This window comes from Octopus sinensis, linkage group LG20 (assembly GCF_006345805.1).
Source record: "Octopus sinensis linkage group LG20, ASM634580v1, whole genome shotgun sequence".
In the NCBI taxonomy this organism is placed as follows: Eukaryota; Metazoa; Mollusca; class Cephalopoda; order Octopoda; family Octopodidae; genus Octopus; species Octopus sinensis.
Genome location: NC_043016.1, coordinates 15,102,480 through 15,124,510, shown reverse-complemented (window position 1 = coordinate 15,124,510; position 22,031 = coordinate 15,102,480). Strand labels below are relative to the sequence as shown.

Genomic DNA, 22,031 nt, shown 5'->3' with positions numbered 1-22,031 from the left:
AACTGGAGGTTTGTACGGGACAACTTCCTGAGAGCCACTGACCAGATCTGAGGATGGTGCAAAGACCACTCTCGACCCAAGGTAACGTGGTGGTGGAACAATGTTGTTGACAGAGCCATTAGAGAAAAGAAACAGGCTTGGAAGGAATAGTGGTAGCAGGGAATTGTATCAGACTGCCAGAACTGAAGCTAGGAGACAGGTTTATTTAGCCAGAGGGGAAGCAGATAAGAAAAAATTTGCCAATGCTCTGTGCCGTGAGGACCAAAGACTTGAGGTATTTCATGTTGCAAGACAGTGTGTGAGAGAGAATCGTGATGTAGGAGAGAAATGCACCCACATGTATGATGGTTCACTTGCATTAAACGAGGTTGCAAAGAGAGAGGTTTGGAGACGCCACTATGAAAGGTTGCTGAATGAAGAAAATGAATGGGAGAAAGAGGGTCTGCCAAATGTCGACCCAACAGAGGGACCTGTTATCCAAGTTGACAGTACCTTGGTAGATAAAGCAATCAAGAATGTGAAGACAGGGAAAGCCCCTGACCCATCAGGAATCACTGCAGAGATGCTCAAAATATCTGGTGGTGTTGGCTATAGCCTAGTCACCTGTATAGTTAACAAGGTGATACACGAAGGAGTCATACCCAATGACTGGTGTAGCAGCACCATAGTCAACTGCTACAAAGGTAAAGGTGATGCTTTAGATACAAATAATTACAGAGGTATTAAGTTGTTGGATCAGGTAACGAAGGTCATAGTCCAGCTAATTAGGGAGTCAGTTTAGATGAGATGCAGTTTGGGTTCACGCCAGGGAAAAGCACCACTGATGCCATATTTCTGGTAAGACAGCTGCAGGAGAAATACCTAGCCAAAGATAAACCTCTGTACCTGGCTTTCGTTGACATGGAGAAAGCCTTTGACAGGGTCCCCCGATCCCTTATCTGGTGGACAATGAGGAAATTACGGATAGATGAATGGTCAGTGAGAGCTGTGCAAGCCATGTACAGGGACGCCATCAGTAAGGGGAAGGTTGGCAACGAGTACAGTGAAGAATTCAGGGTAGAGGTAGGGGTCCACCAAGGTTCAGTCCTCAGCCCCCTCCTATTTATCATAGTCCTCCAGGCAATAACAGGAATTCAAGACAGGATGCCCCTGGGAGCTCCTCCATGCTGATAACCTTGCCCTTCAGGTAAAACTCTATAAGATGTACCCAGTGTAAGTGGACATATAAGAGGTGCAGTAATATCAAAGGAAGGCTTCCTTTGATATTACTGCACCTCTTATATGTCCACTTACACTGGGTACATCTTATAGAGTTTTACCTGAAGGGCAAGGTTATCAGCATGGAGGAGCTCCCAGGGGCATCCTGTCTTGAATTCCTCTGTTATTGCCTGGAGGACTATGATAAATAGGAGGGGGCTGAGGACTGAACCTTGGTGGACCCCCTACCTCTACCCTGAATTCTTCACTGTACTCGTTGCCAACCTTCCCCTTACTGATGGTGCCCCTGTACATGGTACGCACAGCTCTCACTGACCATTCATCTATCCCTAGTTTCCTCGTTGATCACCAGATAGGGATCGGGAAACCCTGTCAAAGGCTTTCTCCATGTCAACGAAAGCCAAGAACAGAGGTCCATCTTTGGCTTTCTCCATGTCAACGAAAGCCAGGTACAGAGGTCTATCTTTGGCTGGGTATTTCTCCTGCAGCTGTCTTACAAGAAATATAGCATCAGTGGTGCATTTCCCTGGCACTCATCTAAACTGACTCTCTCTCCCTAATTAGTTGGGCTATGACCCTCTCCGTGACCTTTACTTGATACCTCTGTAATTATTTGTATCTAAAGCATCACATTTTCCTTTGTAGCAGTTGAGTTTGACTCCTTCGTGCATCACCTGATTAACTATACTTAAGAAAAAGGGTCAATAACTTTTGCATTCAAACCAACCCAATTCTTTTCTGACCAAACTGACCAGATCAAGCCTCTCAAACCCACCCTACAATGTCATTCTAAAAGTAAACTTATTACATCATTGAAATCTCAGCCTTTTAGATAATGACGACTGCAAGTGAATATATCAACGAATGCATTGCATTTGACAGAGTAATCTGAATGGCCAGAGGGTTTCAAGGGGGTTAAAGGAAATGCATGAGGATCAATTATGATTTTATTCAACATATTCCCCTTCTCAGATTCACACTTATTGCAGTGGTCCTTCAGTTTTTCAAAGCCCTATAAAAGACCTCGGATAGTTGGACTTCCAACCAGGCCTTTCTTGGTAACCTTAAAGCCAGGAACTTTTCAGCCACAGCCTTGTAAATTATTGTCCCTCACCTCCTTGCAAAGAATTAGATGAGTCACTATACGTTATGTATCTTGTACGAGATGGGTTGTATTTGCAATAATACTTTCCCTACTTACTTAACTGCTTACATTTTAGAATTAGATTCTTTGCTCACAGATCTTTGATAAAATGATATTTTAAATAAGAGCTTAAAAGACAGATTTAACTCAAATATCTCTCAGGCAAAATATACCTTACTGAGGCATCCTTAATGTTGCTAACCTTTGTTTTTTATGCAAGTAATCTTTTATTCCACACATCTTTGAAAGCACAGAACCAGCAGATGATTTGTTGACAGGAAAATGACAACAAATTTCATTAATCGTAATTCAACCCACAGAATACAAAACATTTGCACAAATACACACATTCAGGGTTCCATACAATTTCTGTCAACCAAATTCATTCACAAAGAATTGCTCAACCTGCCCAAGATGCCACACAGTGGAACTGAACCAGAAACCATATGGTCAAGAAGCAAACTTCAAAATCATTATGTCCGTGCCATAACTTACACACACACAACAGACTTCCTTCAGTTTGAGTTTATCAACTCTGTTCACAAGGTTTAGTAAAAGACACTTGCCTATGGTGCTGCATTGCTGGACTGAACCCAAAACCTCATGGTAGAGAAGCAAGCTTCTTAGTCATTAACCACACAGCCATGCCTGCATATATAAGGTGTGTGAGTATATGTATATGCAATAAGCACCATTCATGTGTGGGTCATTGCCAGTGCCACCTGACTGGCTCCCTGTGCTGGAGGCACGTAAAAAGTACCATTCAAACTTAGTCGATGCATACAACATATCAAACATCTCTTACTAACAACTATAAAACTGTTTTACTGCTAATAGAATTTTCTTCTTCAGGTTTTAAACAAATAAAAATTGAAGTCGTTCAATTTTTGATGCAATTTTATATTTCAAGATTTTCAATGTATGTATGAGATTAGTAAATGAATTTTATTTAAATATAAATTCGGGCTTTGATGAATACAATCCTTATGAAATGAAATGATTTGCATAGTGTAATGCCTAAACAGTAATGACATCTGATTTGAATTCACTGAAAAATATCTTACATGTAAACAAGGAATTACATTGGTTTTTAGGTATTTTTCTTTCCTAAAGTTGTCCTCACATATATAGTGATGCATTTTCTTGAAACACAACCAATTCATGAACTCTTCTCAATCAGATTTATATTTCCTGAGACTATAAAAGAAGTAACAGGTTCATTTCATCTTCTCATAAAAGGTCTTGAGAGTTGCTGGAAAATACAGGAATTCTTTCAGTATTTTCTGGCTTCTTTTTTTCCTTTCCCGATAGAATAATGACACTAAGTAATGAATTCCTTATCACCAGGATGGTGCAGTGTTTGCAAGTCGCCGCATTCTCCTACGAAAGAAAAAAGAATTTCATTAATATCTAGAGTAATTGTAAATGTGCAAATGTATATTAAGGTTGAAACAAAGAAAATGTTTTCTTTTTCAAAGAAAAAAACCAATCCAACTTTCTGGAATGTCAGCATCTTTTTAGGTTTTTGGTTTCACTGTAACACTACAAAAAAGAAAAAAAAAAGAAAGTTTGGGACGTATTGAAGGGAATGGAAAAGTAAATACATGCCTGGTATTACGATCCTGATCCCTTATTTTCTTCTCCATTTCTGCATCAGTGAGCGTCTCCAGGAACGGACACCATTGATCAGCTTCGTTTTGGTTGCGAATAGCGACTTCCACTGTGGGCAGAGGTGCCTCACTGAAAGACACAGACTGACGGCTGCAAGTGAATATATCAACGAATGTTGGGGTCAGAGTGTGTGCGGTAGTGAAGACCACTGAGGAGACATTGACAGGACATTGAACGACGTACTAACAACAAGGACACTACAACAAGATGATGATAAGAACAGCTAAAGAAGAACACAAAAAAACAGCCTTCGATAATTGAAATAAAATATAATACAGAAAATTATGCACAAAGAAAACTCTTATATATTATATTCTTCACAAAATGAAAGACAGAAGCAATATCTTAAATAAAAATAAGAATAATAGAAACCAGCAGAAATAATTTTAAAAAAAAAAGGTAATTATTCCTACAAAAACACAATAACACACAACATAAAACTGCAGACAACAGTGAAAGCTCTACTCCGAAATACAAAATTGACAGCAGATATCAAGACATAATTAAAACAAAAACACCATTTAGAATAATGTTCAAAATGATAATAATGATAGAAATACAATTATCTATTTCAAAAGCACCCCCAGCAAACAAACAAGTAGTTTAAATGCTAAGCTATTCTAAGTAAAAAATCAGGAAATAGACAATATCTTTTAATATAATACTAATTCTTAACTACAAACAGTCATTAACTTCACAAAAGCCACCCAATAAATTTGTAATCTATAAATATAATTTAGAAGAATAATTTATATTGAAATAATAAAAGAGAGACAAAATGTAAACAACTTTTCAAACAATTTTTTTTTCTATACAATAAAAACTTACAAGCCACATAAGCAATTAAAACTTAAAAGTCGTATTTAATTTAAATAATGAAAAGTTAAACATAAAACATTTGATTAACACTTATCAATTCCAAAGAAATATTCTAAGTAAAACAGCATAAAAAACATCAGTTTCCTATTAGAATGGTGTTACATGGGGCTCCTAAGAGATCAGTTGTTATTAAGCACCAATTTCCAATACATAATGGGATCTCCTATCCGAAAATGCTCACTACAGTGGGTAAGATGTGTTCTCTTAAGAAAGTAATCAAATCCTCTTATGCACATATCCAAACATGTGACAGATAAACTGAGGTAAGAAAAACATTAACAATTAAAAGCATAAAATATATGAAGTCTAATTCCACAAATTATATTGTAGGAACACATTTTAATTAGTGAATAAAATAGAAACTGGATTTATCACAAAATTGAAATAATAACATGATTTAACCTATATTCTAGCTTCATTCATTACATAAACTTTTATCTATTGTTCATTGCTTTTAACTACAAAGTTGCAAATTTCTACTTTTTAACTTTTCATCCTACATACCAGATTTGTGCCATAGCTGTATGTAATCAAGTCAATAACACAACTATGTCTGACTAGCAACTAGTCGTCTACTCCATACTCACATTAGAAAGGATACCAAATCCTTTAAACTTAGTTACTCTCATACCATCAAGACTTTATAACTGCTTTGTTCTATGCACAACTAAAAATTAGTTTTCTAAATATTAAATTTTTTCGTTATCCTTATTTAACTAAAATAATTCCAAATGTATTGACAATACATTGATATTTTGGCAGATTCAAAACACATTTCAAATACTTGAACCACAACATAAAATAATATCCCAGATATTTGATAGTCTAAAAACAAAAGAACTACTTAAATTGTTTAATAGCTTGAAATAGAAACAAACCTCTGCAAAAACTGAATTTGTATTAATTATTAGAAGAAGTAACTACAAAGAGAATACAAGATTGTATAGATGCTTGATACTTTCATGTTCAAAGGAGTTAGCTAAATCAGTGAAAGCAAGAGAATAGAGCAACTATAATCATATTGAAAGTTTACAATGAGAGAATGAACATGCAATAAAAAATAGATGACACCAGCAAACTGTAGAGAAATAGATTAGGAAAACAGTGGATTATTTTGAATAACCGGATTATTCAAGAGGAAGAGACAGAAGAAAAGAACTTAGCAAATCTATATGGTGTCAACTACACAATTATGAAAAGGTTAACCGAGATGAAGCAGAAGTGAGATTGGAGGATTATGAGAAAGTTAAAGAATACAGAAAGAGACGAAGAAGCAGCATATTATAGAAGAGGCTTTTATCCAGCAGTGGGTCATCAGTGACTTAAGTGTGGGTCATTTGTGTTTACAATGGAGCATGTAAATATAGTGCATACATAATAAGTTGCCTAATTGGTACATAGTTTGAAGAATGTTAAAAATTAGCTATTATTGTACTAAATAAGAATGAAAATCAGATTAGTTAAATAATGAATTACATAAAAGGCCAAATTACAGAATTATTTTAAATTTTAAACGATGTATTCAACTAATATTTAAAATTAAAACTGATAATTAATATTCTCTACAGTTTAAAGTCAACAGTTATTTCAATTTAATCTTTATTTTCTTTAAAAGGGATTTAGTGTTTACAAATTTATATGAATAATTGTAAGACAATTTTGTATTAAATTTACCAAACAATAATAAAAAAATAAACAATATTTTTGTTGTAAATTTTTTAAAAATTTTGGTTTAATGTTTTTCAGTTAAATTAAAATTTTTTAAAAAGTACATTTTTTTTTAAGCACAAAATATCACAAATGTTAAATATTTTGTTAGAATTGATGTAAAAAGAAACCAGAACATTAATATAAATTGTGAATAAGATTTTTGATTACTAATAACAGCTAAATGATTATGTGGATAACAGAAAAAATACAAACTAAAACAAGTTTATTAAATATTTAAATAAAATTTACGTCTAAATTTCATTTTAAATGCGTGCTTCTTAGAGGTCAGATAGTTTGTCTCCAGTAAAAATGGGCAAGTTAACAAGCAGAATAAATTAATTAACCAAGATTACAAAAAGTGTTAATATCCTTTTTGAAACAATATATATATATACATATATTTATTTATATGTACATACATGTATAGTTTTGCATTTACTATTTCTTATTATATTATATATCTCTTCCACAGAAATATGAAACTTGAGGAAATAATGCAGAAGCCTTTTACATCAAGCAACAACACAAAAATTTGCAAAAATTAAAATTTAATCCCAGCCCCAAACAAACTTCACATTGTTATTATTTTTTAAAATTAGTATAAGAAAAATTGTTACAAAATTAGTAAAGTAGAGAAAAATATTTAGTAAGGAAATTGTCAGTATACTAACTATGGTAAAGTAGCTTTGTAAAATGTTAAGAGTATTATGCAGGAACCAAAATAAAGCAAAACACAGCAATAACAGCATCACTAAAAAAAAATCCACAACTTACCTAAATGCATATGTTCTTTGATGCCAACTCAGTTGTCCTCGAATGCTATATGCAATAGCTGTCACAAATTCGCCACCGAGACCTGTATGCAAGGCATAAACAAAAACGTTTCCATGATGATATACTATCTCATAAATGCACACACACACACACACACACATTACTGCATCATCTTTGTATATAGTTTGTATAATAACCCTCACAACCTAATCATCTAACTTCCTTAGTCACCACCAAATTACTGAACGTGGTACCCTGTCGAATGCTTTCTGCAAGTCACTGACTGCCAGGAATTATTCTTGTAGCTGCTCCACTAGGAAGACCTTTTTCGGGCATGAAGCCAAACTACATCTCATCTTGGCCAACTCTGTCATGAATCAATTGTGCTACAAATCATTGTATGTCCTAGTAATTTCTTTCCAGCACATCTCATTTGCCTTCGTAACAATCTAAGATGCTGCAGCTAAGCCATTCATTAGGTATGGTACCTTCCTGCATCACTTCTGGTTGGTAATCATTTATCGTTTCTCGCCAAATATTTTGTGTATCTCCATAACTGGTGGTTCTGCAGCCTTTCCCCTCTCTGTGTCCTTAATTCACCACACTGCTATCAACTGGAATTGCTTGTTCCTATGTATGGTCAGCATGAGGTAGATTCTCTTTATCCAACATATTCTCCACATTCAAAAAGCCTCAAATAATAAGCATTACTTCCATACCATTTTCTTGTCCCAATATCAATGGATGAATGTGCCTTCATCATTCTGAATACACTTCTCACCAATGACATCTCGATTCTCTCTCACACAATGTCAAGCGACCCTTATCACTTTACACCTCTGATCCTCACGTCCCTTTTAACCTCACCCTTAGCCAAATATCCCTATCACTTAGCTGCTCTTCTAGCCATTTGATAATGTTCTCTATTACACCCTTCTAAGCCTGTTTCTCAGCTTTTATCCCACCCCCCACCATCGACTTTCTCTTTCCATCACCACATCACTTTCAGTTTGGTTGAGACTTTACTCAAGCCACCTATCTCTGATCTCTAGCCCTAAGCAGGTTATTAACAGAAATTTCCAATATCTAAGTTTTCCTCCCTACAGTCATATATATCAATTAACATTTCTCTAAATTTATTCCCAACTGTGGGGTCTTTTAGTTTCTATATCCACCTTCTCCATGCTGTCTTTCATTTCTGTGCAGGATTTTATATATATTAAGCCACATTGCTTGGCTTTTGTCCCTTGCAATACAGCATACCACGGAAATTGCATGACTCTCATCCAGAACATATACTCAATGTAATGGAAAACATAATAGTACAGAACCAGAAGTTCAAACACAGAACCATTGGTCTTTGGATGACGGATGTTTTCCTGCTAACTGGATATATTAACAGGTGTAATAGAAACTGAATATCTGATGAGAATAAAATGTTATATCTTTTATCATTTACAGGGGCAGTGGCCATGCTGAGATATTGCTATTGAGGGATGGAAGGCAAATTGACTTGAATAGAATTTGAACTCAGAACATTAAGAGTTGGAAGAAATGTTTCTAAGCATTTTGTCCAACATGCTAACATGAATAACTTTCACAAAACTGAATAAATTTTTGTGCCAAGAAAAGAGAGTTCTGTAATTATTTTAGCCAAGTTAATAAAATACTAAATTAAACTTATTGAGAATGATATGAAAATTAAAAGAAATTTTATTTATTCTTATACTGATTTAAAATTCAGTAAAAGAATAAATAAAATTGCCAAAGGTGCAAATGTACTATTAATTGAAGCACCTGTGTTGGTACCAAATAAAAAGCATCCAGTATACTCTGTAAAATGGTTGGCGTTAGAAAGGGCATCCAGCATAGAAACCATGCCAAAACAGATAATTGGAGTCTGGTGCAGCTCTCTGGCCTGCCTGTTTCTATCAAAATGTCTAACCCATACCAGCATGGACAATGGACATTAAATGATGAAGATTATGACACTCAGGGAAATTACCGATGCTTTACAACTAGATATCCTACAGCACTTAACATTCTGCGAGGAAAACAAGAAAAGTGATTAAATCAAAGAAAAACCGTTTATAAAATGTTTCACATTAATATTCTTATTAGATTAGAACATGCAATGCTCACTTTATGTGTCAGTCAGTCAAAACAAGAACAGTTACTTTCTTCCTACACAGATATAACTAATAACCTCGTCCATTTAAGTTGTAGACTTATTGGCTGATGGAAGAAAACATTAACAGGCCTTGAAATTAGAGGACAACTATACAAACGAATAGGCTGTTATGCTTAATGCAGAACTGGTGTGTAAGGGCAACGATATGAAACAGTTAAGGGAAACAACATAAAATCATCAGGTTCAGGAATCGGCTGGTATATAATGGACTGTTGTATAAAAGAGGGGACAATTCCAGGTGAGACCAAAGACATTATAGCTGTAACCCTCAGGTCATTTAGTTTTCATTAAAGTTTCCAAAATATCTTTTGTTTTCTAAGAAAGGTATGATCAGAGGGAAATTTGGTAGTTATTTTTAGCAGGTAAAGCAATAACAGAAGATTAATTCTTGATTAATGATACAATATAAGATTATATGTAGGTGAGGCTGAGGTAGATACATGTGCTGAAGATGTGATAGGATTATAAGGGTGTCATGTATGTAAAAGGTGCATACCATGATAAGTAACTGATTATTAACTGAGGATAAGAATTTGAAGAAGATAATGAAGTGAAGACGTAAAGTTACAAACAAAACTGTAAGAAAGAGCAAGTGGAGAAGAAAGGTTAGAGAGCTTCATCAACACATTACCATAGGCAATGTGCTGAGAATTTTCCTGAATAGTACTGTACATATCAAACACTTGTTTTTACATCTGAATGTCCTTCCAACTACCAACTATGAAATAAGAGTGTTTTTTTTTTTGGTCAGTCACACAAACTGAATATCAGTCGTTGGCTCAGAGTAATGACAGCAGAAAGATATGAACTCCTCGTAACTATGTGGATTAGTTAGTTTAACTTTAAACTTGAAGCCACTCTTTTTTAATACCAAAGGAATTAGTTAAATTATCAACTAGCAGGTTACAGAAATTCCTCCAAATTGGTTGATTCCTGATGGTAACTTATGGCAGAAGAACTATTGAGAAAAGTCATACAAATAATATTTCTCTTTATTACAATTAACCATACATTCACTATTGTGAAACACCAAAAACAAAAAAAATGTTAAATAATTTAACTTCTCACCCAACTCTGCACAAAGTTTTATAGCAAATTCTTCAGGGCTGTTATCAACCTCTGACATGTCCCATTCAAACTGGTCCACCAAGGAGATGTTACCAACATGAATGTTTAACTGGAAGTGTAAAAGTATTAAAAAAGAAAGAAAAAAAAGACTTTAAAAAAATGAATAAATCAAACAATGTCATTTTTAGGTGAAGATGAGGAAAAAAATGAACGTAATTTTTTCTTAAAATATATTCCAAGTATTAAAGAGATTCTTATGTAGAGATGAGTGTACAGAGTTGTAAACGATTATTAACATAATGGTTATATATTAAATTGTCAACAGTGGCAAAAACTGGATAAGAATTCCAACTTATTGAAAGAAAAATTAACCTTTAAAATAACTCGTTGATCTGCCTGTTCTTCAAGAAGGTTATCTAACGGATAAGCTTCAATTTGTTGCCGAATTGCCTGAGCAATAGCTGGAACAAAGTTGAGTGGGTTAAGGTCCAAATCATCACACAATATTTCTGCAAACTGTTCAGGTGATATAAGGGCTTCTGTTTAGGAACACAAAAAAAAAAATTCATTACAATTTTTCAATTTATCCAAATTTCTTTTACTGTTCACAAAGATACAACTAAAAACAAAGGATGATAAATATTTACAAGGAAATTAATGCTGAATAAACAAAAAGGAAAACAATAAACGAGTATTTGCTTACCGTTTTTATTCCAAGTGAAACAATCTCGTAACTTTTGACCATCAAACTCCATGTCTAAACGGATTGGAATTAACACTTCAGCAGTAGAAGCGTTTTCGTGTATTTGTGAGGGATCTGTGTCATCAAAACTAAAAGCAGAACAATTGAAGGTTGATAAATACAAATACTTAGTTTGTGAAGAAAAACAAAGTAAAATTTTAAAAATTATATCATAGTACCTCATTCAGCTAATGACCTATCTCTAATGAAGTAGCTTCTTGGTTCAATACCTAACAAATAATGAAAGCTGACTTCCCATAAACTTATATCATCGCTTCCAGTAGTAAGAGACACCAATCAACAACTATATTCATACACAAGGTTACAATGAGCCAAGAGAAAACCCACTATTTGTTTGGTCAACCTGCTAGAAATAACAACCGGATCATCCTATCATCTTAAATAAGCATAGGACACATTTTATTCACTTAGTTTTACATGTTACACTTTTATCGCCTTCAAAGTATTCTCCATTTGAAGCAATGCATCGATCCAGATGCATTTTCTGCTGTTTGAAGTAACGCTGGAACTCTTGTGATGCCTTTTAATGTCTCCATTGTTTTTTTTTCTTCACCTTTTCCACATCTGCAAAACGTTTTCCTTTAAGGACTTTTTTCATTCAGGGAAACAAAAGAAAGTTGCAGGGAGTAGGATCGGGCAAATAGGGAGGGTGGGTAAGCCATTTTTAGCTAAAAATTGTCTCACATTCAAGGCAATGTGCTCAGACACATTGTTGTGATGAAATTGAAATCACCACCCTCCACTTTGCTATGGGTCGGGGCGTTTTCATCTAACTGCGCCTCACAAATGCTTCAGAACTGCCAAATAAAATGTCCGGTCAATAGTTTGACCAGGAGGAACAAATTCTGTGTGAACAATTCCTTTCGCATCAATGAAACAAACCAGCATCATCTTCACATTGGACTTTATTTGATGTGCTTTTGAGGGGCATGGTGACATCAAATACTTTCAATGTTCCCAGGCTGTAGCTGTAGCACCAGCTTTTGTCACTAGTGATGACCTTCAAAAAAAAAATAGGTCCAGATCAACTTCCAACTGTTCATTCAGTTCACAACACACTAATGACTGCTTTTGATCTTCTGTGAGCAAGCAAGGCATAAATTTTGCTGCAACTCCTCGCTCAAAATTCGTTGGCAGGAGATCCAGGATACACCAGTCATATCAACTGTTGTTCAGTGATGGTCCTTCAAGATCAGTTCATGAATTTTCATTTATTTAGGAGGTGAACGGTCGTCCTGAACAAGGTTGCTCTTCAAGCAACAAGTGACCATTCTTAAAGCATGAAAACTACTCATAAACTTGTTTTGCTCATGGCAACATCTGGCCACCATTTTACCCAGCAGAAAATGGAATTTCATGAAGGCACACTGTTCCTTCATTTCAGCCACCACAAAAATTGATGAACAGGGGAGAAGCACTGCAAGACAAAGACACACCACATGGCAGTAAGACATCACTTGGTGCCACCAGTTGGCAGAGTGATGCCAGAGGGTCACATCAAGTGGATTCTAGTGGCTTGTCCCACAGAGAACGTTTCTGGTTACCTTTGAGTAGTCCCCTCATAAAGTGGTACTTTAGGCAAGTTCCTTATACTGTATAGCCCTGGGCCAACAAAAGCCTTGTGAGCAAATCTGATAACCTTATCCGAAAGAAACCAACTATGTTTGCAATATTTCATGAAAACATGTCTGGCTACTGATCTGTTCATGTCTGAAGCACTAGAAGAGATAATATCTTGGGTGGAAAAAAAGTGGGGGATGGCAATAAGAAAAGCATCCAGCCATAGAAAAGTCTGCCTCAACAAATTTCATCTGACCCATGAAAACATGGATAAGTTAAAATGATGACAATGAATATAGCTATGAGAAAGAATCTTCAGATGTTGGGGCTCAGAGAGGAGATGACAAGGGACCGAAACATCTGGCAGCTTGCTGTAACTGAGAAGCCACATCAAGCTAAGTAAAATCATGGTTGTACTTGCATGTCCCCGAACATGCCTAATCTTGTGGGCTCATGGGTGTTGGTGCCATGTAAAAAGTACCTGGTACACTCTGTAAAGTGGATGGCATCAGGAAACCCTTTAAAAAACAGAAATGGAGCCCAGGCAGCTCTTCTGCTGGCCAGCTTCGGCTAAACTGTCCAACCCATGTCAGCATGGAGAATGGATGTTAAATGATGACGATGAAATATAAAATCTTAGCACTAACCATAATGGAAATGTTCTCATTTTATTCTTTCCAAGCCGATTGCGATTGATAGGTGTGGAACATGGTACAGCATCTAAATGATGTGAACTACTAGGGAGAGCAGGTACCCAATTGTTTCGCTTGGATTTGTTTTCTCTTTGGAAGTAAAAAAAAAAGAGAGAATGAAACATAAAAAATTTACAAATCAGAAATGAAATGTTATATTTATAAAGTATAAAATAGCAAGCTATAAAAGAAATGCATTTAATTGCAGAGATGCTTAAGAATTAATGAAAATTTCCATCAAAAGATTAATTAGAAAGAACATAATTTACAAAGTATTTTAACATTTTTATTGAAAATGGAAAAATTATATTGCTTGTTCAATTATTTGAAGTATTTTAGCAAGTTGCAGCAATAATTTCTTTTACAAATGAAAAAAGAAAGAAAGAAAGAAAAAAGGTAAAAAAAAAAATCAGATTTTTATCAATGAAGATCCTTTCCATTGAGATTATATTACTTATCAATCATATGAAATCATTTAGAATAAATAATTGCAGCTTGTCCTTTGAAACATTAGTACATTGTACTAATGAAATTTAAAGTTAACAAATGCAGTGAGAAGATATCGATTGAAATATAAATGCCAGATCTATCAGGTTTGGTTTAAAAAGGCAACTTGAGATAATTTGATCGAAAGAACAAAGATACTACTTAATAATTTATTTTAGAATAACAAAATTTAAACCTCGTGGGAAAGGGATCACTGGAAAGAGATACTGCTTTATACTTGTCATCATTTCCTTCAAAAATTTCATCTACTTCTGGAGCTTTCAACAAAGTGATGTTAGTTGCAAGAGTATGTTGCCCAAAACCTACAAAATAAAAATGAAAAGAAAAACAAAAGGAAAAAATTATATTTATAAATAAATACAAGTTCAAACTAAAATTTATAAATATTAATTAAAAAGAAATTTTTAAACACTTATGAAAATTACTAAAAAATCTTTTATGAGAATATAAATATTCTAACTAGCATATCTGCATATATACCATTTCTAAAACATTAGACAAGTTCCATCTTTTTAAAGTGTCTTTTACTCTGGATTCTTCTATATAACTTACCGATTTTATATACATATATAAAATTCTATCACAAGTAGTTTTGTGAATTTCCAAATGTTAGAGAAACTTACAAATAAATTTAATAAATTTTTAAAAAAAATTTTTTAATTACCCATTGCTGCTATCTTTTTCCTTTCTTCCACAGTAACCAGCCGGCGCCACATGGAAGGATATTTCTTGTAAAGTGAACCTCGAAACAGTCGAAGATAGTTCCCAACCTAAAATTTAAAAACAAAAAATAGTAAATGATGCTTTAAATTTTTGTTTTATATCCAACGTCTCTGCCAGCATGGAGTTGAATATACTGGCTGCCTTGTTCCTGTGTGACTTTATTTCTGTAGTTCAACCATCTTAAAAAACATTGTAACCATTGCTAATTTTCTTTGCAGTCACACCACTGCAGTCAATATCCTAGCAATTTATGGTACACACAAAATTACTTCAAATTCCATAACTGCAGAACGCCAGCATTTATTAACCATCTTTCCCTTTCAGACAGCACCACACTACTCATAATCTACTCGAAAAGAAAGATGTCAGTTGGTTAAATTTTCTCAATATCCTATCTCTCAAACACTCGTCACAAGACAAATCATCAACAGCTCAAGCGCCAGCATTAGCTTCTTTACAAATATATAAAAGAAGTAATTACCAAATGGGTAACAGACTATTTACCACTTCCGGAAACGATCAGTATAAAGAGCTGACTAAGTACATATTAGGATCTTGAGCAATCTGATAGTGCACTAATATTTTAGGTGTATTAGATTGACTGGTAGCTACTAGTTGATATAACATCTCTAAAATGTTAGTATCATCAGTCTTCTAATGATTGTACCGCATACTTAGTTTTTTGTACTAATCATCACCTTTTCACTTTTAAGCTTACCTTCATCATCATTTAACGTCCTTCTTCCATACTGGTATGGGTTGGACAATTTCACAGGAGCTGACAGGCCAAAGGACTGCACCAAGCTTCAGTTTATTTTGGCAGGATTTTGTATGGCTGGATGTTTTCTATGTGATACCAGCACCAGTGAAGTGACCAAGAATCTTGCAAGATAAAGACCCTTTGAGAGGTGGGGCGGTATTGAAGGAGGTGGCTCTGTGCCAGGTGATAAGAGCATAACAGAAGGAGGGAGAGAGAGAAAGAGATATGGTGGTGAATGTGCCAGGGCATACACTCACGAGGAAGAGGATCACCAAGGATATGCAAGTAAGGAATGCAGTGACTGGTGAAACCTGGGTCTATAACGGAGATGAGGCAACAGAATAGCAATGATAAAGCTGGCAGGGCAAGGAAGATAGGATTGGGCTGCAGGACTGGCCCTTTCTTAGTACTTTAACCCTGATCATGTTCACATTGGGGTCTGTTTACTAAAACAATCTTTTGCAGTTCTTTGTCTGAATTTACTGTCAGATAACGCTTACAAGATACTGGTATATATAACTTCCATAGATATCTAGCCATAACCATCTTAATGACACAACCAAAAACCAAATAAAATTCCATCGGATGAAATTTAAAACAGTTAATTTAGAAACTGTTTTTGAAATATAATTCACATAAACTATGTAAGAAATACAGAATGAATTTTAAACCAAACATTTACTTTTCAAAATTTCAAATTATTATCATAATCTAATCTTTGTGTTTAGTGGTTAAATAGTGCTTGTCGCATTTCATAATATAATATCAATTGCATTTGTTTTGCTAATTTCCACATCATTTTGTTGAATTCATAAAATATAGCTGGAAGAACTTTCTAAAATGTATAAACAGACATTCCTGTATAGCAAAACAAGGATTACCAAATATTTAAAATACTGACTCAATTAGCTTATGTAAGACAGTTTTATTAAGTTTTGTGTGCTTGTACATTTGATATGTAGTCCTGTTGGAGTAAAGACTGTTTGCCAACATAACATGGCAGTCCTGGTTTAGGACGAATGTTGCTAAATTACAGCAACATTCATCCTAAACCAGGACTGCCATGTTATGTTGGCAAACAATCTTTACTCCAAAGTACTGTTGAAGAATGTCTCTTGTTATGAGAATTACAAATAGTAATTTTCTAATGTGGTCCTGTTGTTTGGTAAAGAGCAATGAACGTGCATAGCTCAATGGTTAGAGTGCAGGGCTCACAATCATGAGGTAATGAGTTTGAAATCTGGACCAAACTGTGTGTTGTGTTCTTGAGCAAGACACTTTATTTCACGTTACTCCAGTTCACTCAGCCGTAGAAATGAGTTGCGGTGTCACTGGAGCCAAGCTTTGTCTTTCCCTTGGATAATAACGGTGACATGCATGGGTGACTGCTGGTCTTCCATAAACAACCTTGTCCAGATTTGTGCCTCAAAGAGGAACTTTCTAGGTGCAATTGCATGGTCAGTCATGACCGAAGGGGGTCTTTACCCTGTTGTTTCATTCTGGGCTGCCAAACAGTTTCTAACTGTGGTTCTGAATATTCTTAAAATTACTCATTAAAAATTTTAATTTTGGACTGAGATTAAGATTGTTCCATAATAATGTAGCTTCATAGGGCTAAGGTAAATAAAGCCAGCAACAATACAGTATTGCCTTACTTGGATATACTAAATAAAATATACATTAACACACAAGTTATATTATGAATATCAGTGCCATCCTTTAATGAACAGATCTTTCAATTATCTAGTCCCCACAACCAGTTAACCAAGATCACTTGCAATATGAAGCACTGGCTTAATTTCATTACTCATCATCATCATCGTTTAACATCCGCTTTCCATGCTAGCATGGGGTGGACGATTTTGACTGAGGGCTGGCAAACCAGATGGCTGCACCAGGCTCCAGTCTTGGTTTGGCAGAGTTTCTACAGCTGGATGCCCTTCCTAACGCTCATAATTAATATGATGATGATTGAGAATGTGGATAGTTGTATTCACAATGTGAATTCTCTCCAAGGACTGAAGGACTAACAAATCAAGATTAGGAATAAAACATGACAAATATTTCTAAGAAATTTGGAACAGATTTAAGTTTGGATAATCATCAACATCATTTTAACATCCATTTTCTATGCTTGCATAGGCTGGACAGAGTTTATTTGAGGCAGATTTTCTATAGTTGGATGCCCTTGCTGTCACAATCCTCACCTGTTTCTAATATTTCCCCATGGTCAAAAGTTCTTGCAGACTGATCGACAATGCATGACTGATAATTATTTATGACTATTACGCAATGTCAAGACAAGGAGAGAAAGACACACACACACACATTTTCCGATTGATCAGATACACTCACAAAGCTTTGATTAGCCTGAGGCTATAAAAAAAGACACTTGCCCAAGGTGCCACTGAACCTGAAACCGTGTGGTTGCAAAGCAAACTTCTTCCCACACCAGGAATAGAAGTGCCTGTCATTTACAATGCATGTGCCTATAATTTTTTTCTAAATTCACACACACACACATGCATGTGTGTGTCATAAAAATGCTAATTATTCATATAAGTTTATTAGGCACCAGTTCTAAAAGGAAACAGGTTGTTTTTAGTTAAAAAAAACCTTGTCAATTAAGACAATATATTCTAAGTACAAAACTACAGAACATGGTAAACTTGGCATATTTTATCATAAAGGATCCTGATGAAGGAGGTTTGCCTGCTGTATATACAAATGTGGAAATATGCAGATTTTAAGTAAGTGAACTAAAAATATAGATCACCACCAATGTTCCATAAGTCTTTGTATGTATAGCTGGTAAACTTCTTTCATCTAACTCCCTAATAGTATTTTATATCAAGTTAACAATACCCTATGGGTTTTCCCTTTTTAACTTGCTGGGACTAGAGGACAGTACAGGATTATTCAGGATCTTCATAGACCAATGAAATTGATTTCCTTGAATCTTTATAAGTTATCACCTTTGGGAAAACATGAGCAGGGACAAAATTCCAGAGGGGTGAAAAGAGGGTAGGGCATAGTTATTAATATGAATTCTGGGAGGTTGGACGCAATAAATGGAGACAAGTGAGTTGGGAATCCTCATGTGGGGGTGGCGTGAACAGGGGCAAGTAGATTGTAAATGATATGAGTTCAGTTAGGTACCTAGATAGCACAAATGCTATATAGTCAAGCTCATTTGTCCTTTTTTGAATTATCCTTGTCTTGAGAATAACGGGAGGAAAATCTGCATAAAAACAAATAATTAAGTGAGATTCTAGCATACTTAATGTAGTGAACCCAAATATTTTAATTAGTTAAAATTACGTACATAGTCAGGATACAAAAACCATTTGTTAAATAATTAACTAGTCACGAAAACAGGGGAGACGACTCTGAATTTTAATTAAAATGTTTTGGCTCCAACAGTGAAACTGAATATCCAACTTTCCGAACCCTTTTTTTTCCCCACCCCCTAAGTAAAAGAAATATTCACGTAACTGAATCTTATACAACTAAACAGACTTAAAACTCAAGCTAAACAGGATTAAAACTTCATAAATAAAATACTAACATTGCGTATAATTTCCAACTGTTTCTATTTTTAAAAAAATCTTCGAAATATCAATTTCATTTTCCAATTATTATTATTATTATTATTGATGCTGCAGCTGCTGCTACGACTACTACTACTAGAAGCGGTGAATTGGTTGGCGAGTTGGAGTATATTTGTTCTGGCTCTTAAGGCTCAAATTTCACCGTGGTAAACTTGTCTTTTTTATCCTTCCGGGGTCGATAAGCTATAGTCGCTAGTCAAGTACAGGGGTCATTATCTTCCACTGTTCCCATTTCCCAAATTTATGCAATAAATCATTTCTGTATATTCATAAACACACGTAATAGAGAGAGAAAGATTTGTGTGTGTGAGTGCGTGTGTGCTATGCCTTCCTCATCTGGTTATCAGTGTAAACATTAAAAATGAAAGGTAAATGAAAGCAGACACGCAATCGCCGCATTCTGTTGAAAACCTAATTATACAAACAACATACATAAACAGTATCTACACTTAGTTTGTGTATATATACGTATGTGTAAATAAATAAACGTACGAGTGCCTGCTTCAAATGTGGCAGATACAGTAGCAGCCACCTCTGAAATTCAGGAAGAAAGAAATCGTTTTTGGTGCTGCAAATACTCTTGGCAATCTTTTGAAAAGTTGTTTTGTTCCGTGTAATTAGGGGGAAGAATAATACAGTGGGAAAACTGTTTCCTGCCGATAAATGAAACTTCAGCAAATTGCGACCATTTCACAATATTTCTTTGAAAAAGTGAACAGCCATATTTTCTAATTGTTATATTTTTATTATTATAATTGTTTTTCTCTGCAGTAATTATTTAGCACCAGGACCAACTCCCATCTAGAACTATGGTCAAAAATATTTCTGCTGTGACTTCACTAATCTTTTTAGGACTACGTGAATAAAAGGAGCTTTGGGTGAGATACAAAAAAAGATAGGAGGTCGAGCGACCACATCAGAGAGATCTTTGTTGATAGAAAAAAATATAAATTTGGTCTCAGCCATATTTCTGAATAAAGACTGCATCAAGTTAATAACAACCATGTGCCTGTGTAGAAAAGAAAGAAAAAGGGTAGCAGCGCTTCGTGTTGACGAAGTCATTTCCGTATTTCTGCAACAACCTTAATTACAACTTTAATTACAAAACAAGAGACAACAGAAATGTACATTTCCAATAAATGGGATTAAATTAGTTAAACAGTTGCTCTTTTCCTTGTTTCTTTTATTTTTATCTTCCAACAAAAATCTACTAATATAGTTTGCTTTTGAATACACACATACACACACACACACACATATATATATATATATATAATATATATACAATAGATTGTATTATATTATATTGGTAGCGAGATGAATAACCGGCCGGTTAAATAGGTTCTTGTCTGATTGCACGGTAACGATTAACAAACTAATTCTTTTTATTTTGGTATCTTCATGCAAAAAAAAATATATATCTATAATATACTCACCTCTGAGCCAATATAATAATATTCTCCTCCATCATCAAGTTGGAATGATTTGGGTTTCTCACCGAAAGTCTTTGTTGCTGTGTGAGCGGCCATTATTATATCTGACTCAAATTACCATCAATCATGAGTGACTCTCCTTTACTTATACTCCAACCTCGAGTGCCACTCACTATGACGATGCAGTCGGCTTCCTTGTCAGCTCTTCCTCCGTAATTCGTTTTAGCTTCTCATTTGAAATTTAAATATTTCTTTTTCACATCAGCAGAAGAGGGTGGAAAATGGTCAATTATAGATGTTGCTGCTTTCCTGAATAAATTAGGTACAAAAATGAAATGAAATAGCTTAATTTAGATGTTTACACGTGGAACATATTCGATATGATTTCCGTATCCTACTTATTCTAATTGTGGTGCTTTATTCTGTGTTCACCGACTTAAATAAAGGAGTGCGAAACTAAAACAGCCATGGACCCATTGACCCCTCCCACAATAACCTGACAACAAGAGATGGACTGAGAAAGCGTAAAAGCTAACCTTTTCTTTTAGGCATCAAAAATTCCAAAATGAGAAGGGAATTATTGTTGAATATATTATTGGACTATGTTTTTATGTTTTATAAATAATCTAGAAGCGTTTAGCAGCTTTAGAGTAAATAACAAATTTAATATAATAGCTAAGTTATATTACAGAATAAAAATTTATTTCGCAATTCAAGCTTTTTGTTGTTTTTAGTGTTATTATGACTTTATTGTCTAAATATTATTCTGGATAATTATAAGCAGAATCTAATTATTAAGTTCGATTAAATTCTGAAGAATACTAACATTCTAATGTTCATTATATGGCGAAGTTTTGGAATAGTTTACCATCGAAGTCCTTATAAACTCATAGGAAAGGAAAAGGGTGGTTTTTTTGATTCTTTAAAAAAAAAAAGTATTCTGGTGTTTCAAACAACGGAAATTACGATTCTGAAAATAAATAAATAAAAATAAATAACAAAATTTTCCCCAAAATTACAGGGTTTTTTTTCCTTCATTTCCCCCAACTTCGGCCCTCATATTTCCCGTAAAAATATGCGATTTCGAAAGACAGCTTATTCCTAGACAGTAGAAAGATAGTTCTATTTATTTTTTGTTTCGTACTATCCCGTCGTCCATTCCTGGGAAGTAAATGTTCTTTTCAGACCTTCATTCGCCAAAGGAATTTGATAATGCATTACAAGCACTTTCAAGCAGACAAATTTTGTAATTACATTAACGATGATGATGATGGTTGCATGCTAATGAAAATGTTAATAAAGGTCATCATAATCATAAACACTGCGA

At 34.6% G+C, this 22,031-nt stretch overlaps 1 protein-coding gene across 3 annotated transcripts; it reads right to left on the bottom strand.

Annotated features, from left to right (window-relative positions):
• Positions 1-3,581: 3,581 nt before the first annotated feature.
• On the bottom strand, positions 3,582-21,114 carry LOC115222565 (SWI/SNF-related matrix-associated actin-dependent regulator of chromatin subfamily B member 1). 3 transcript variants are annotated; one of them, XM_029792841.2, is made up of 10 exons: positions 20,708-21,114; positions 14,842-14,947; positions 14,395-14,479; positions 13,626-13,760; positions 11,359-11,486; positions 11,028-11,194; positions 10,656-10,764; positions 7,397-7,478; positions 3,971-4,123; positions 3,582-3,742 (listed from the first exon to the last, which is right to left on the bottom strand). In XM_029792841.2, exons 1-10 carry the CDS (start codon positions 20,798-20,800, stop codon positions 3,703-3,705), a joined length of 1,098 nt encoding a protein of 365 aa, XP_029648701.1. In that variant the 5' UTR covers positions 20,801-21,114; the 3' UTR covers positions 3,582-3,702. The 3 variants fall into 3 exon arrangements, with proteins under 3 accessions (XP_029648701.1, XP_029648700.1, XP_029648699.1); XM_029792840.2 differs by having other exon boundaries at positions 3,971-4,102; positions 14,353-14,479; positions 20,708-21,113; XM_029792839.2 differs by having other exon boundaries at positions 14,353-14,479; positions 20,708-21,111.
• Positions 21,115-22,031: the final 917 nt, after the last annotated feature.

Coding starts and splice junctions, on each gene's coding strand:
- LOC115222565 (XM_029792839.2), bottom strand. CDS start 20,800: ATGGCCGCTCACACAGCAACAAAGACTTTCGGTGAGAAACCCAAATCA. Junction 10,765..11,027: donor ATCAACGAGTTATTTTAAAG/GTTAATTTTTCT, acceptor TTACACTTCCAG/TTAAACATTCATGTTGGTAA. Junction 3,743..3,970: donor GATCAGGATCGTAATACCAG/GCATGTATTTAC, acceptor TTTCTTTCGTAG/GAGAATGCGGCGACTTGCAA.